This window comes from Notamacropus eugenii, chromosome 6 (assembly GCF_028372415.1).
Source record: "Notamacropus eugenii isolate mMacEug1 chromosome 6, mMacEug1.pri_v2, whole genome shotgun sequence".
Lineage (NCBI taxonomy): Eukaryota > Metazoa > Chordata > Mammalia > Diprotodontia > Macropodidae > Notamacropus > Notamacropus eugenii.
The window spans coordinates 120,301,832-120,318,157 of NC_092877.1; the positions used below are offsets into that span (position 1 = coordinate 120,301,832).

At 37.2% G+C, this 16,326-nt stretch overlaps 1 protein-coding gene across 12 annotated transcripts in view; it reads right to left on the bottom strand.

The window, feature by feature from the left end:
* Positions 1-951: 951 nt before the first annotated feature.
* Positions 952-16,326, bottom strand: part of CENPC (centromere protein C) — a 69,171-nt gene continuing 53,796 nt past the window's right edge. For 10 of the 12 annotated variants that reach the window (XM_072620897.1, XM_072620893.1, XM_072620896.1 and 7 more), the window contains 4 exons: positions 12,506-12,601; positions 8,490-8,644; positions 2,262-2,352; positions 952-1,165 (listed from right to left, as the gene is read on the bottom strand). In XM_072620897.1, the coding sequence (XP_072476998.1) occupies positions 1,080-1,165; positions 2,262-2,352; positions 8,490-8,644; positions 12,506-12,601 (428 nt within the window). In that variant the 3' untranslated portion in view covers positions 952-1,079. The remainder of the gene's footprint in view (positions 1,166-2,261; positions 2,353-8,489; positions 8,645-12,505; positions 12,602-16,326) is intronic. The other 2 variants (XM_072620895.1, XR_011969653.1) reach the window with 2 other exon arrangements.

Below are 16,326 nucleotides of genomic sequence, written 5' to 3' on the forward strand. Positions count from 1 at the left end.
TTCCCAGAGCTATGCACAGTTCATACTATGTAATAAGCATTTGATAAAAACCTGTTCATTGATTGAATGAACAAGGCCTTTTTCATACTTGGAATGTACTTGTTCAACTGTAACTCAAATAATCCTTGACTTCCTTCAATAGTCAGCTCACCCTATTGATGAAGCCTTTCCTAATCTTCCCCTCCCAGTTATTAGGACTCTCTTCCTCCTGAATTTTATTTGTGTGTGTACTGTATCTTCCTCAAGACAACCTAAATTTCACCAAAAGAGGGGCTATCTCATCTTTATTTTTTAATCACCATTATCTAGCACAATGCTTTACACATATTAGCATTTATTGAATTTAAGTGGAACGGAACGATGTTAACAAATTCTGAAACAAAAAACCCCTACCATTATCTAGCCAAAATGCCATTGTTAGCTTTAAAATACTTTGCAGATTAAAAACATAGCTTGCACTTCAGATATCTTCTTAAAAATAATGTGTACAAGACAGTTTGCAAGCAGCATTTTAAAATGATATTCATTATTAATGATATAACAGCACTCTATAACTCAAAAACTATTGAAAGCATGGTATATAGCACAATCCTGAAAGGGGATAAAATAAAAGATGAAATACAGACAACCAGGGCAAATGTGGCTTTGCTTCAACTACTGTGTACTGGGAAGAAGATACAAAAATGAGGGGGGCAGTTGGTTTGGTTTTTTTCCCCAGAAAACATTGATTCTTACAAAACAGTACACATTTCAGTTCTCTACTGTTAGATTATTTAACTAGTAACAATTTAAAGAAAAGGAAAAAAATGCATGATCAGATCAACTATTTTCCCTCTGACAAAAACAAATGTCCTTCATTCTATTAACTACTAATTAATTTTATTGTCCTATCCATGTAACTAAGACCATACCATGTATGTTAAGAGAAAAAAAAAACAAGACACATATGAAGAAAGTTTGAAAATATTTATATGTTATGTGCACAAAATAGAATGCTTATAATTCCAAACACAAAAAAGGAACTCCTCAGGAAAAATGGTCCACCTGTACAAGAATGGTATGTATACACACACAGGTTTTTAATTTTCCGCTCTTTCACTTTTTATCTGAGTGAAAAGAAGCACACTTCTCTCATTCAGGAGATTTCTTATGTTGTAAAAATTACCTAGAAGTGAAAATAAGGAAAATATGGTAAAATTATGAAATTTCCTTCATATCAAATTGAATAAAGACTCATCTCACTTTGATAAGCCTTTTGTACACTTAAGGATATATGCCAATAAATAACTTTAATCTGCTTAATTCCAATAAACGAGAACTCAATTTCTATTTCTTTTTAAAGTAGGATCATATATTTAGAAATGAAAGGGAACTGAGCAGCTATCAGGTCAAAGTCTCTCATTATTCTAGTATAACTTGAGGCAGAGAGAATTAAATGATTTGACCAGAGTTAAACAGCCAGTAAGTACTTGAAGTAAAATTTGAACTTAGATCTTCCTAACTTCAAATCCATTGCCCTATCTAATGAACCATATTGCCATTCAAAAACAAAAACTGCTAGCACCCAATTAGTCCCTAACAGTCTCCCATACAATAGTCAAGCCTGACCCTACTTAATTTCTGAGATCAGTCAAAATTAAACGCACTCAGATTAACATGGCCTTAGAAAAGCAAAGTCCTTTGAAATTCAATGACTTAACCAACAGTCATAGGGCGGCAAATAATTTTTGAATTGTCTATACAAGTAGGTAATCCTAAATCAGCATGGATAATGGAAATTAACAGAAATCAGGTTCACGCTGAGTGCGTTATATATAATATCACAGCAGGAGCTCTGTATTATATATACATGCTGGAGTAATTTACTCATTAAGAAATAAAATGTTATTTTTTAATAGTATGTATATGTATATATGTATACATATATAAAATTATATATACATATAATATATATTTGAGACAGAGTAACAAAAAGGTTAAAATGAAGCATGAAAACCAATTAAGCATGGCCATACCAGTTCTTCATAAATTACTAAAAGGTATTATATAGTATTACTTCTATTTGAGGCGTCCATATTCTAACTTTTTCCATACTCAATGTTCATTAGCAATCATCATTTTCTCCATTTTTCTTCAATATTTCCCAGGCTATTTAGTTCCTATTTAGTATGACTTTAAACTCCTGCAATGTTCATATATAAACTCTAAAAGTGATGGCAAATGTTACAATTCCCTTGAAATCAATTCTCTTTAAATCTTACCTGAAGGAACATAGAAAATGTCTCCAGTAGTTAAATTGTAAGATGTCTCGTGTAACGTACATATAAGATCACCACAGACAATAAAGAATACCTGTAAAATATAGAATAAAATCTCCTTTTAATTAGAATTGGAAAAAAAAAATATGGTTCTTATAATAAACATTTTTCTTCTTCAATATGACCTTACTAACTTGCTCAATTGTTATCATGTTAAATTTATGCTCTTCTGTTCAATCACAATAAGAGCACTAATAATACAGAATTATTACATTTAAGAAAGAACTGAGATCCTGATATAATACCACCAAATTAATGAAAACATTATTCACAATTCTATATAAAGAAATACTGAACTCCACAAAAACTTAGAAATACTTGGTATTTGGATAGAATCTTGTTAATTTAAAAAACAGGCAAGGAACCAAAAGCTACATTAAAAAACCCTCAACAAAATATATGTTTAAAATTTTAAGCTAAAGGTCCCAAAAGCTTTTATATGACAGAACAATGACATAAACAATTCTGAAAGAATCAGAAAGGTGGTGAAGGTTTTTATTAAACTGTATTGGAAAAAAAACAACTTGCCTCTATAGACTAAATGTTACATGGCATTCACTTAAGCAAAAAGCATATATTTCTCATTGTCTTTCATGTCCAAAAAATGAGAAATCTAACATTTCTACATATTTGTAGCTATTATCATAGTAGATTCATGTAAGACTGGATGTTATTTATGGCTGGCCTATATACTCTTAACAGTATGTTTTTAAATAATCCATACATCCTCTGATTAAGGGAATTCATTCTGTGAAGTTTGGATTCAGTCAGAGCCACACTTGAGGGCCACTGGAGGCCACAGGATCCCCACTATTGATGTAGGTAAAGTACATCTTACAGAAAGCCTTTGATCCATCACTCTACTAAGAAAAGAAATTTTTTTTTTCCAAAAAAAAAAGAAATTACTTTGACATGACTTATATTTTGAAAAAAAAAATTTTACTTTACCTTCATTTATAAATATATCCCATCTGTACTACTCTCCAATCCATAGAGCCACCCCCTTTTGCAAAGAAAAACCAAGGAAAAAAACAGCTTAACAATAGCCTAATCAGATATGCCATATTTATGAGATAACAATATATTTAATGTGACACATTCATAGTCCTCAATTTCTGCAAAGAAAGAAGGAAAAGGCATTTTTTCATCTATCCTTCAGGCCAAGCTTGATAACTCTAATAAGTTAGCATCACATTTCCTTTTTTGAGAGGTCTTTCAATTTTCATTATTGGAGCCATTGTGTACACTGTTCTCTTAATTCGGCACACTTCACTTTGCATCAGTTCACTATCTTCCAATACTTCTCAGTATATTCCCATTCATCCTTCCTTACAGCCCAGTGACATTCCATCATATTCATGTACCACAACTTGTTCAGCCACTTCCGGATAGACAATTCTTTCTAGTTCTAGTAGCAAACTACTACAAAAAAGTGCCACGAGGGGGGCGGAGCCAAGATGGCGGAGTAGAAAGACGCACATACACATAGCTCCGAAGACACAACCCACAGAACGGCTAAAGGGGACACCAACTCATGGTGAATTCTGCACCCAGAGGCCACGGAATATTGGAGCGAGGGAGATTTCCGTTCCGGAGAGACCTGCAAACCTCTCGCAGGGGGTCCTTCGCACTGTGGACTGGGCGACGGGATTGGGAGCAGAGGGCAGCCCTGCAGCGGCCGCGACACCGTGAGGAAAAGATCAGAGTGGGCTATGGGGACGGGATCTCCAGCAGCCACGTGGGTCCCTCCACCCACAGAGGGACCTGCAAACCTCTCACAAAAGGTCCGTCGCGCTGCAGACGCGGAGCCCAGCCCAGACCTGCTGCGGCCGTGGCTCTGAGAGGTACAGATCCGAGCAGGCTTCAGGGACGGGATCTCCAGCGGTGGCACAAGCCCCTCCACCCACAGGTGACGGGGGTCGGTGAGAGAGTCTCTTTGGCGGGTCGAGCGGGGAGTGGGGTGCCCCCATGGCTCGGGCCCCCCCTGGGAGATAGAAGCTGAGAGGCGGCTGCAGACAGGGGCTCCCCAAGCTCCCCAAGCGGGCGGGAGCCTGGATCCATTGTGGAAGGTCTGTGCATAAACCCTCTGAGGGAACGGAGCCTGAGAGGCGGCCCTGCCCCGACCTGACCACCTGAACTTAATTCTCACACTGAATAGCAGCCCTGCCCCCGCCAAAAGCCCTAAGGCGGGAAGCAGCATTTGAATCTCAGTCCCCAAACGCTGGCTGGGAGGACCAGGAGGCGAGGTGGGTGTGAGGAGAATATTCAGAGGTCAAGTCACTGGCTGGGGAGAATGCCCAGAAAAGGGAAAAGAAATAAAACTATTGAAGGCTACTTTCTTGGAGAACAGACATTTCCTCCCTTCCTTTCTGATGAGGAAGAACAATGCTTACCATCAGGAAAAAATGCAGAAGTCAAGGATTCTGTGTCCCAGCCCACCCAATGGGCTCAGGCCATGGAAGAGCTCAAAAAGAATTTTGAAAATCAAGTTAGAGAGGTGGAGGAAAAACTGGGAAGAGAAATGAGAGGGATGAAAGAGAAGCATGAAAAGCAGATCAGCTCCCTGCTAAAGGAGAACCAAAAAAATGGTGAAGAAATTAACATCTTGAAAACTAGCCTAACTCAATTGGCAAAAGAGGTTCAAAAGGCCAATGAGGAGAAGAATGCTTTCAAAAGCAGAATTAGCCAAATGGAAAAGGAGATTCAAAAGCTCACTGAAGAAAATAGTTCTTTCAAAATTAGAATGGAACAGATGGAGGCCAATGACTTTATGAGAAACCAAGAAATCACAAAACAAAACCAAAAGAATGAAAAAATGGAAGAGAATGTGAAATATCTCATTGGAAAAACAACTGACCTGGAAAATAGATCCAGGAGAGACAATTTAAAAATTATGGGACTACCTGAGAGCCATGATCAAAAAAAGAGCCTAGACATCATCTTTCATGAAATTATCAAGGAAAATTCCCCTGATATTCCAGAACCAGAGGGCAAAATAAATACTGAAAGAATCCACAGATCATCCCCTGAAAGAGATCCAAAAAGAGAAAATCCTAGGAACATTGTAGCCAAATTCCAGAGTTCCCAGGTCAAGGAGAAAATATTGCAAGCAGCTAGAAAGAAACAATTCAAGTATTGTGGAAATACAATCAGGATAACACAAGATCTAGCAGCTTCCACATTAAGGGATCGAAGGGCGTGGAATATGATATTCCAGAAATCAAAGGAACTAGGACTAAAACCAAGAATTACCTACCCAGCAAAACTGAGTATAATACTTCAGGGGAAAAATTGGTCTTTCAATGAAATAGAGGACTTTCAAGCATTATTGATGAAGAGACCAGAGCTGAAAAGAAAATTTGATTTTCAAACACAAGAATGAAGAGAAGCATGAAAAGGTGAACAGCAAAGAGAAGTCATAAGGGACTTTACTAAAGTTGAACTGTTTACATTCCTACATGGAAAGACAATAGTTGTAACTCTTGAAACTATTCAGTATCTGGGTACTGGGTGGGATTACACACACACACATGCACAAGCACATGCACACACACATAGAGACAGAGTGAATTGAAGAGGATGGGATCATATCTTAAAAAAAAAATGAAATCAAGCAGTGAGAGAGAAATATTGGGAGGAGAAAGGGAGAAACTGAATGGGGCAAATTATCTCTCATAAAAGAGGCAAGCAAAAGACTTATTAGTGGAGGGATAAAGAGGGGAGGCAAGAGAAAAACATGAGGTCTACTCTCATCACATTCCATTAAAGGAAAGAATAAAATGCACACTCATTTTGATAGGAAAACCTATCTCACAATACAGGAGAGTGGGGGACAAGGGCACAAGCAGGGTAGGGGGGAGGATAGAGGGGAGGGCATGGGGAGGAGAATGCAATCAGAGGTCGACACTCATGGGGAGGGAAAGGATCATAAGAGAATAGAAGTAATGGGGAACAGGATAGGATGGAGGGAAATATAGTTACACCTATACAACACAACTAGTATGGAAATCATTTGCAAAACTACACAGATTTGGCCTATATTGAATTGCTTGCCTTCCAAAGGGAAGGGGTGGAGAGGGAGGGAGCTAAAGAAGTTGGAACTCAAAGTGTTAGGATCAACTGTAATGTTCTTACCACTAGGAAATAAGAAATACAGGTTAAGGGGTAAAGAAAGCTATCTGGCCCTACAGGACAAAAGAGAAGACGGAGACAAGGGCAGAGAGGGAGGATAGAAGAGAGAGCAGATTAGTCACAGGGGCAATCAGAATGCTTGGGTTTGGGGGGGGGGGGGGGGGATAAAAGGGGAGAAAATTTGTAACCCAAAATTTTGTGAAAATAAATGTTAAAAGTTAAATTAAAAAAATAAAAAAATAAAAAATAAAAAAATAAAAAAAAAAGTGCCACGATATGTACTGTGTTGCAAACCTGGTTATTTTTAATCGCTGACTGTTCTGGGGGTATATACCTAGCAATGGGAATGCTGGGTCACAGGCCATGTCCTTTTCTACGTCAATAATACTTCTTAGAATTTTGGAGGAACTGAAGGCAATCTCACTGATTTATGGCTTGCAAATTCTATTCTCCCTTTTTGAAATACTGGAACATATATGTTTATTATCTATGTATTCACTATTATAGAGGAGTGTGTGTACGTACGTGTGTGTGCGCGCACGCGTATTCATTCCCATCAGGATTCTAGACCTTCCTGAAACCTATTTATTCCTCGGGGATTCACAAGCCACAGGTTAAAAACTCCTGCTCTTCAGAACTTTGGCAAAGAATTAGATAAGAAGTAGATAGGATAAGAAAACACTGATGAGCTGTGATTTACAATGATGGAAGGGAGTGCCATATTTAGGAGATGATATATTTGGAATATCAGGAGCTAAATTCCAAGGACATCGAGGACAGACAAATTTGGAAGGTTAATAAAAGAAAAACCACAAAATGGAAGTCTGAATAGATTAACAAAAGATAAGGGGAATCATATCATGTCATGCCATTTGGAAGAGGTGGGGAAAGGTGAGCTAGCATATAGGCAAGGTAAATTAGCCTGTCTAAATCAATTTAAGTTAACCTAAAGAAATAGCACAGTATGTACAAAGTACAGCACTTCAAGGATTGTTCAAGAGGAGAGAATTCAACTAACTTAGAACTATTCAAATGCCAGAGACTTCCTCTGCCTAGGTTCTTTCTCTATCTCACCTTTTCCCTACTGATTCTTAAATTTATCATGATTTTCAAAGCAAATTGGCCATTCCCTTGTTTACTAAAAAAAAAACCAAAATTCCTTGTAACACCTCACTTTCTTAACTCATTTATCTGAACTATTATCCACTGAAGTCAGACCAGTTTTCTGAACTACAGTATTTATTCATTGTCCTTCAAGTTTCATCACTAAGAACTTCTAGGATGATCTGGTTTATGTAGACATTACACCAACTTTCTGCAATTTTGACTTTCCCTCCATTGTTTCATAAGGCAACATTGTTCAAGTCTTCCACTCTCCTTCTCCCTTTGAAAACCAGGTAATATTCTAAACTGGTGTTGCCATGCTGTTCCAATTAGAAAGATCAAGTGTTTTCTGGTTAAGACAGTCTCTGGACTCTTTAGGCCTCCTCCTCATTGGAACATCTATATACCTGATTACCTTCTGTAAGAGATGGTTACAGTCAGTGTTGATGACTTTTTCTTTACCTCCTATTTTTAGCATCAATAACTTTGTTTTATGTCAAAAAGCTTACAACGTTTTAATAGGATATTATAGCTTTACATCTTTATATTTCCTTTTAAATTAGCGCTGACTTTTTTTACCCTTTTTCTAACAAGTCAATGATAAAACTGGCCATTGACTACAGATTAAGAAACGACTACTATATTGGTCATAAGTGATTTCCTATCTATTAAGATATAATCATTTCCATTTTTTATGATTCTGTTCAATTTCTTATAGATAAAAACCATGTCTCATAGTTATTTTTGATCCTGTAGTATAGCACTAACCATGTTAGAAGTATTTGTTGGTAGGGTGGATTGACTGTAAACAAAAAACTTCAATACAATACAGCTGATCTTCCATTTTGGTAAAGTTTATAAGTAATTATTTTGGTTTTATCAAGTTTATTAAAAATGGATTATACAAAGAAATACAGAGAGAAAATGGATACTCACCACTGTATCTGAACAGACATACTGTTTTCCCTTTTCTTTTAAGGGCCCCAAGATCAACGTGCCAGTGGCAAATAATGAAGTATTCAAAATTTTAAACATTTTCAATGTGTCATTCTGAACAGAAAATTCATGAGTACCTTTAAGCTTTACAAGGTCTAAGGAGAAAGAAAGATATATGAATTACATAAAGTATACAAAAAAGTAGGATGATATAGTCAGTGCAAACAGCAAAGAGTAAGGGGATCTGGGTTCCAATCTCAATTCTGCTAACTTCCTGTGCAACACTGAGCAAGACATCATCACTCTGAAGCTATTTCCTCTTCTATAAAATGAGGAGTATGGAATAAATTAACTTTAAAGTCCCTTCTAGGTTTAAATCCTATAATCACTTGCTAGCCCTGTGACCTTGTGGAAGTCAACTCAATTAAGTACTTGTTCACATTAAGTATCATATACTTCTCCTACTTTTTTCCTTGACCATCACTTAAATTGCAATCTCCAAATGTCTGAATATCTTTGAGGCTCAAATACTGACCAGAAAATGTTCAAGTAGGTACGGAGTTATTATACCTCTTGATTTCATCTAGAGTTCCTATGGTTCAATATTCCTCTTTTATCCATAGACATTTCTAGATATGTAACTTGATCAAGATGAATAAAATCATGAAGTTAGTAAAGCCAGACATTGATAGGTCCATGGTTTCATAAATATACAGATTCTTTTCAACAGGGTAGATCAAAACACAGCTATGACTTCTTAATTCTCAATCACATTTTCACCTAAGTCTTGCACAGTGGATTTATTTCAACATGTAGAGTCTTTTCCCTAGATTTTAGTACCTATAGATACAAGTAAAGCATTTACACTGTCTTTTTTTCATTTATTCTAAGTGACTATTTCACCCTCTTTTCCAATTGCGTATGAGTCACTTTTTGCATGATCACTGGTATTATGCCACACTCCACTCTTACACATCTCTCTATTGCCTTTTGGGTCACCCTGGTTTTTATTCTTTACAGGTTGAGCAAGTAATCTTCAAAGCTCTCATCTTATTCATGTGAGACACTCTATTAGAGAATTATAATGCTTTATCAGAACAAATGCTTCTTCGTAAATCACCAATTAAAAGAATGAGGGTTTGTATTCTCTGTACCTTTCATTCAATTTGTGACCAAGAAAATGGTCTGCTTAAAGAAATATCTAATGAACTCTGCCTGGTCCCTTTTCATTCTTTCAGTTCCTTCAATCTTAGTTTGATCATCATCCTTGAGCTACCCCTTAACTGTAGCTATAACCCATGGTATTGTCCTGTTAACTCCTTCTCTTCCCTCTTCTTCTGAATGTCACAATAAAATACCATAGACAAATCCAAACATTACAGATTTGAAACTAAAAGGAACTTTAATAACTACATAATCAAAAGCCATCATTTTACAGAAGAAACACTAAAGCCAAAAAGGTACAGTGACTTGCTTATATTCTTTTGCCTCACTGTTCAATTTGAGCTTCAGACACCCATCAACTGTCTACTGGCTATTTCCCCTGTATGACAGATTAAATCAGCATTACCCAAACATAAAGCAAGTTTGGTTTGCACAGAACCTGAGTTCACACCCTAGGTCTGCTGCCTAATAGCCATATGAATTTATTTGGGTAAAATCTCATCTATAAAATAAATGGAATGGACTAAAAGACCTCTGATTCTTTCCAGGTCTTAATCCATAATCCTCTACTACTAAGGCATCTCAAACTCAGTATGTCTTAAACATATTCTTCCTTCCCTCCAAATGCAGCTCTTTTATATTGCCATTCTTATTTTTACCAAGGTCACCATCCTTCCACTCAAGCAAGTTCACAACTAAGGGGTCACTTTCAACTTTTCAATCTTCTTCACTCCTCATATCTAATCAGTTACCAAGTTTGTTGATCTTACTTTTATACTATTCTCCTCTATTCATTGTCTTCTCTCCACTCATCACTCTAGTTAAAGATCCTTATCACCTTTCACACAGACTAATGTAACAGCTTCCTCACTTGGTCTCCTTGCCTCAAATCCCTCTGTGCTCCCCCATTCACTTCCCAGTTTCCAAAGTGATACACCTAAAGTGGAGGTCTGTCTACGTCACTCACCTGTTCAAAAAAGTTCCAGCAACAAATACAAACCTCTGCTTGTCATTTAAAATTCTTCACAATTTGATACTAGTCAATTTTTGATTTATCTTTTACCTTCATGCACTCTATGTTCCAGCCAAATGGGTCTACTTATTGTTCCTCATATACAACATTTCATCTCCATTCCTGAAATGCAGGTGTCCCACATGCCTGGAATGTTCTTTCTCCTTATCTCTACGTCTTAGCTTCCCTGCTTCCTTCAAAAGTAAACTCAAATCCTACCTTCTACAAAAGGATTTTTGCAATTATCCCTACTGCTAACGCCCTACCCCTAAGATTACTTTCAACTTACACTGTGTATATATGTAAATACTGTCTCATTAGCATATGAGCTTCTTGAAGGCAGGAACAGCATTTTTGCCTTTATTTCTATCCCCTAGGACAGACGGTGCCTGGCACATAGTATGCGCTTAATAAATAATTGTTGGGTAACTAATGAATGACTGAATAATGAAAAATGTCATACCAGTAAAATAAATCAGAAGTTAGTGTTCACAAAAATAAAGTCCAAATGGGTACATGATTGAGGTATAAAGACTGATACTATAAACAAATTAGTGGAGCAAGGAATAGTGTATTTATCAGATTTGTGGAGAAAGGAAGAATTTCTGACTAAACAAGAGATAGAAAACATGAACAGCAAAATGGATTACTTGGATTACATAAAATTGAAAAGTTTTTGCACAACCAAACTCAATGCAACCAAGATTGGGAGGGAAGCAGAAAATTTTTGCAACTAGTATCTGTAATAAAGGCCTCATTTCTAAGGTATATAGAGAACTGAGTCAAATGTACAAGAATACAAGCCATTTCCCAATTGATAGTCAAAGGATATGAACAGGCAGTTTTCAGAAGAAGAAATTAAAGATATCTACAGTCATATGAAAAAATGCTCTAAATCACTATTGATTAGAGAGCTGCAAATCAAAACAACTCTGAGGTACCACATCACACCGATTAGATTGGCAAACATGACAAAACAGGAAGATGATAAATGTTGGAGAAGATGTGGGTTAGCTGGAACACTAATGCATTGTTGGTGGAGCTGTGAGCTGATCCAACCATTCTGGAGAGCAATTTGGAACTATGCTCAAAGGGCTACAAAAATGTGCACACCCTTTTACCTAGTAATATTGCTTCTAGGACTATATCCCCAAGAGATCATAAAAACGAGTAAAGGGTACCACATGTACAAAAAATATTCAAAGCAGCTCTCTTTGTGGTGGCCAAAAACTGGAAATCAATGGGATGCCCATCAATTGGGGAAATATGAATGTAATTGAATACTAGGGTGCTATAAGAAATGATGAACAGGAAGAGTTCAGAGAGGCCTGGTAAGACTTATATGATCTGATGCTGAGCAAAAGGAGCAGAACCAGGAGAACTTTGTGCACAGCAACAAACACAGTATGTGAGGAATTTTTCTGGTAGACTTAGTACTTCATTGCAATGCAAGGACTGAAAAAATTCCCAATGGTCTCTTAAGGCAAAATGTCTTCCACATCCAGAGAAAGAACTATGGAATTCAATCGCAAAATAAAGCAGATCATTTTCTTTTGTATTATGTTTTGGTTTGTTTCACGATTTCTCCCATTCATTTTAATTCTTCTATGCAACATGACTAAGGTGAAAATGTATTAATAGGAATGTATGTGTAGAACCTATATAAAATTATATGCCATCTCAGGGAGGGAGTGGGGAGGTGGGGGGAAAGAGGGGGAGGGAGAAGAAAAATCTAAGATATATGGAAGTGATTGTAGAATACTGAAAACAAATAAAATAATAAAACAAATAAAACAATTTTAAAAAAAAAGTTAGTCTTGACATCTATTCAACATCTTACCCCTGAAAACCAGTTGTTCTCTTCCTGGATCAAATACACAAGTTGGTTTTAAAGGATCTCCAAGAGATACATTAAGAGCAGCAATTGCTTTCTTTTCTGCAAAATGTCACAAAAATACATAGCAATGACTTAAAACTGGCAAGTTAATGATGCAGTCATATATAATTAATTTCATACTGTAAAGAATCTTATTATGGAAGATTATAATAACTATAAGAAGAGCTCAAAACAAAAGCAACTTTTTCAAATTCCAAGCGCTCAGTCTGAAGAAAAACTATTTAAATCCTCTTCTCAAGTACAGTACATTAGAAAGATTACTGGGGGGTGGAGCCAAGATGGCAGAGTAGAAAGACGCACATACTCTAGCTCTGCTGCCACAGCCCATAAAATGCCTGTAAAGAAAGACTCTCAACAACTTCTAGAGCAGCAGAAGCCACAGAACGCTGAAGTGGAGATTTCCAGCCCAGGGTGATCTGAAAGGCCAAGGGGAAAGATCTATCCCACCTGAGGTGGAGCAGAGCCCAGCCCAGCCTGGGAAACTCAGCACTGTGCCAGCAGGAGGACTTGAGTGTGGCCTCCGGGACGGAAACCCCAGCAGCAGTAGCAGTGGTTTGCAGATCCCTCAACCCACAGGCACCAAAGGTCAGGGACAGGGTTTTTTCAGCTGGCAGAGAAGGGAGCAGGGTCTTCCCATAGCTCTGGCCTCAGGTGTCTGTGGCAGAGGCTGCACTGGGCAGCAGCAGCTCCCACAGCAGCCCGCATCTATTGCTGGATACTAAAACCCCTGGGAGATCTGAGCAGCTGATCTTTATCTCACATTGCATGGCAGCCCTGCCCCCACCTAAAGCCCCTGGGGGAACTGAGCAGTTTATCTGAATCTCAGCCCCCAGTGCTGGCTTGGTGGAACTGGAGGCCAGGTGGTTGTGGAGAGGAAACTAATACTCACAGATTCTGGGCACAAAAGTTTCTTGTTGCTCCCAGACCAGTGTACATGCTTGACTGTGTCATCTTGGAGGAACTGAGTTCTTACAGATCCCTAGAGTATACCCTACTCCTGTCAAAGGACCCAAAAGTCAAGTAACTGGTTGGGAAAATGCCCAAAAAAGGGGAAAAAATTAAGATTATAGAAGGTTACTTTCTCGGTGAACAGATTCTCCCATCCTTACAGATGAGGAAGAACAATGGTTACCCATCAGGGAGAGACATAAAAGTCAAGGCTTCTGTATCCCAAACACCCAAAATAAATATGCAATGTTCTCAGACCATGGAAGAGCTCAAAATGGATTCTGAAAATCAAATAAAAGAGGTGGAGAAAAAATTGGGAAGAGAAATGAGAGAGATTCAAGAAAATCATGAAAAGCGAGTCAACAACTCCCTAAAGAAGAGCCAAAAAATGCTGAAGAAAATAACACCTTGAAAAATAGGCTAACTCAATCGGCAAAAGAGATTCAAAAAGTCAATGAGAAGAATGATTTAAAAACCAGAATTAGTCAAATGGAAAAGGAGGTTCAAAAGCTCACTGAAGAAAATAGTTCTTTACAAATTAGAAAGAAACAGATAGAGGCTAATGACTTTATCACAAACCAAAAAATCACAAAACAAAACCAAAAGAATGAAATAATGGAAGATAATGTGAAATATCTCATTGGAAAAACAACTGACCTGGAAAATAGATCCAGGAGAGACAATTTAAAAATTATGGGACTACCTGAGAGCCATGATCAAAAAAAGAGCCTAGACATCATCTTTCATGAAATTATCAAGGAAAATTCCCCTGATATTCCAGAACCAGAGGGCAAAATAAATACTGAAAGAATCCACAGATCATCCCCTGAAAGAGATCCAAAAAGAGAAAATCCTAGGAACATTGTAGCCAAATTCCAGAGTTCCCAGGTCAAGGAGAAAATATTGCAAGCAGCTAGAAAGAAACAATTTGAGTATTGTGGAAATACAATCAGGATAACATAAGATCTAGCAGCTTCTACATTAAGGGATTGAAGGGCATGGAATATGATATTCCAGAAGTCAAAGGAACTAGAACTAAAAAAGGGGGGAAGTGAGAGGGAAAATGTAAAGCTTACTCTCATCACATTTGACTCAAGGAAGGAATAAAATGCACACTCATTTCGGTATGAAAACCTATCTTACAATATAGGCAAGTGGGGGAGAAGGGGATAAGCAGGGTGGGGGGATGATGTAAGAGAGAGCAATGGGAACATGGAGCAAATAGAAATCAACATTCTTGGGGAGGGACAAGGTCAAAAAGACAGAAGAAATGAGGGGCAGGATAGGATGGAGGGAAATATGGTTAGTCTTACACAACACGACTATTATGGAAGTCATTTGCAAAACTACACATATATAGCCTATACTGAATTGCTTGCCTTTCCAATGGGGATGGGTGGGGAGGGAAGAAGGAAGAAAAGTTGGAACTCAAAGTTTTAGGAACAACTGTTGAGTACTGTTCTTGCATACAACTGGGAAATAAGAAATACAGGTAATGGGGTATAGAAATTTATCTTACCCTACAGGACAAAAGAGAAGATGGGGATAAGGGAAGAGAGGGATGTTAGAAGGGAGGGCAGATTGGTGGTAGGGGTAATTAGAATGCATGGTGTTTTGGGGTGGGGGGAGGGTAGAGATGGAGAGAAAATTTGGAACTCAAAATTTCGTGGAAATGAATGTTGAAAACTTAAAATAAATAAATTTAATTAAAAAAATAACAAAATAAAAAAGATTACTGGACTGAAACCAGGAAACTTATATTTTAGTCTTGACTCTCTAACTGGCTAACTAAATGGCCATGGGTAATTCACTTAACTTCTCCAGATCTTAGTTTACCCAGTTGTAAAATGAGAGGATGTGATATTATGAACTCTTAAAAATCATTTCCAGTTCCAAAATTCCACAATTTTTTTTCCTAATACCAAAAATGAAAGTATTTTACTAAGAATCAGATAACAAGAAGGAGTTAAAATGAAAAGGGTAACACCATTTGAACTTTCCAAACTATCTTTAAAGATGTTTTTAATGTTACAAATAGAGGGTTATTTTCATTCACTACAAATGAGATGGAGCTCCAAAAATATAAGTAAAAAATCAAAGAAACAAAAATGGAACATAATTCACTTATCTGAATGAGTTACTAGACTTCAATTATTAGAAGACAGTTAATGAAAACTTGAGAGTAAGAAAAATAAACACTACAGAGTCAAAATACATGTCACAAAGACCCTACACTGAAGCTCAAATTCATAGGAAAAACCCCTTAAGCCAATTTATATTTACTTTAGACACCATTCTAATAAAATTGTTTATCTGGTTTCCCAGTCCATAGTGGACTAGATGCTGTAGATTACAAGGAAGAAGGGAAAATGAGTTACTGCTAGAAGCAGGAATGCTAGCAGGTACAAGCATAAACTTACAAACTGACAATAAGGAAGAAAATAGGAAAAGTTCCAATCTTGAGCCATTTAGCGCCTTAATAGCTCCTATCCAAACACAGTATAAGGACTGAAGTTTATAATCATGAACCTGTGTTATCAAAAATCATTTAAATTATGTTCAATATACCTCTTAAGGCAAGAACAAGTATAATATATTTTCAAAAGTTTTAAGCAAAAGGTGCTAAAAGTTTTTATACTTACAGGGATTAAATTATGTACAAAGTTATCTACATGGAAAAACTGACTCCTTGGCAGCAAATGTGACATAACAGGATGTAATGGTAATTTAGATGGGAAGATCTTTCCCATTCATTAATAGGCCCATGTGACCCATTTAAATCACCTGAAAGCCTAAGTCACATGTGGTAGGAGGAG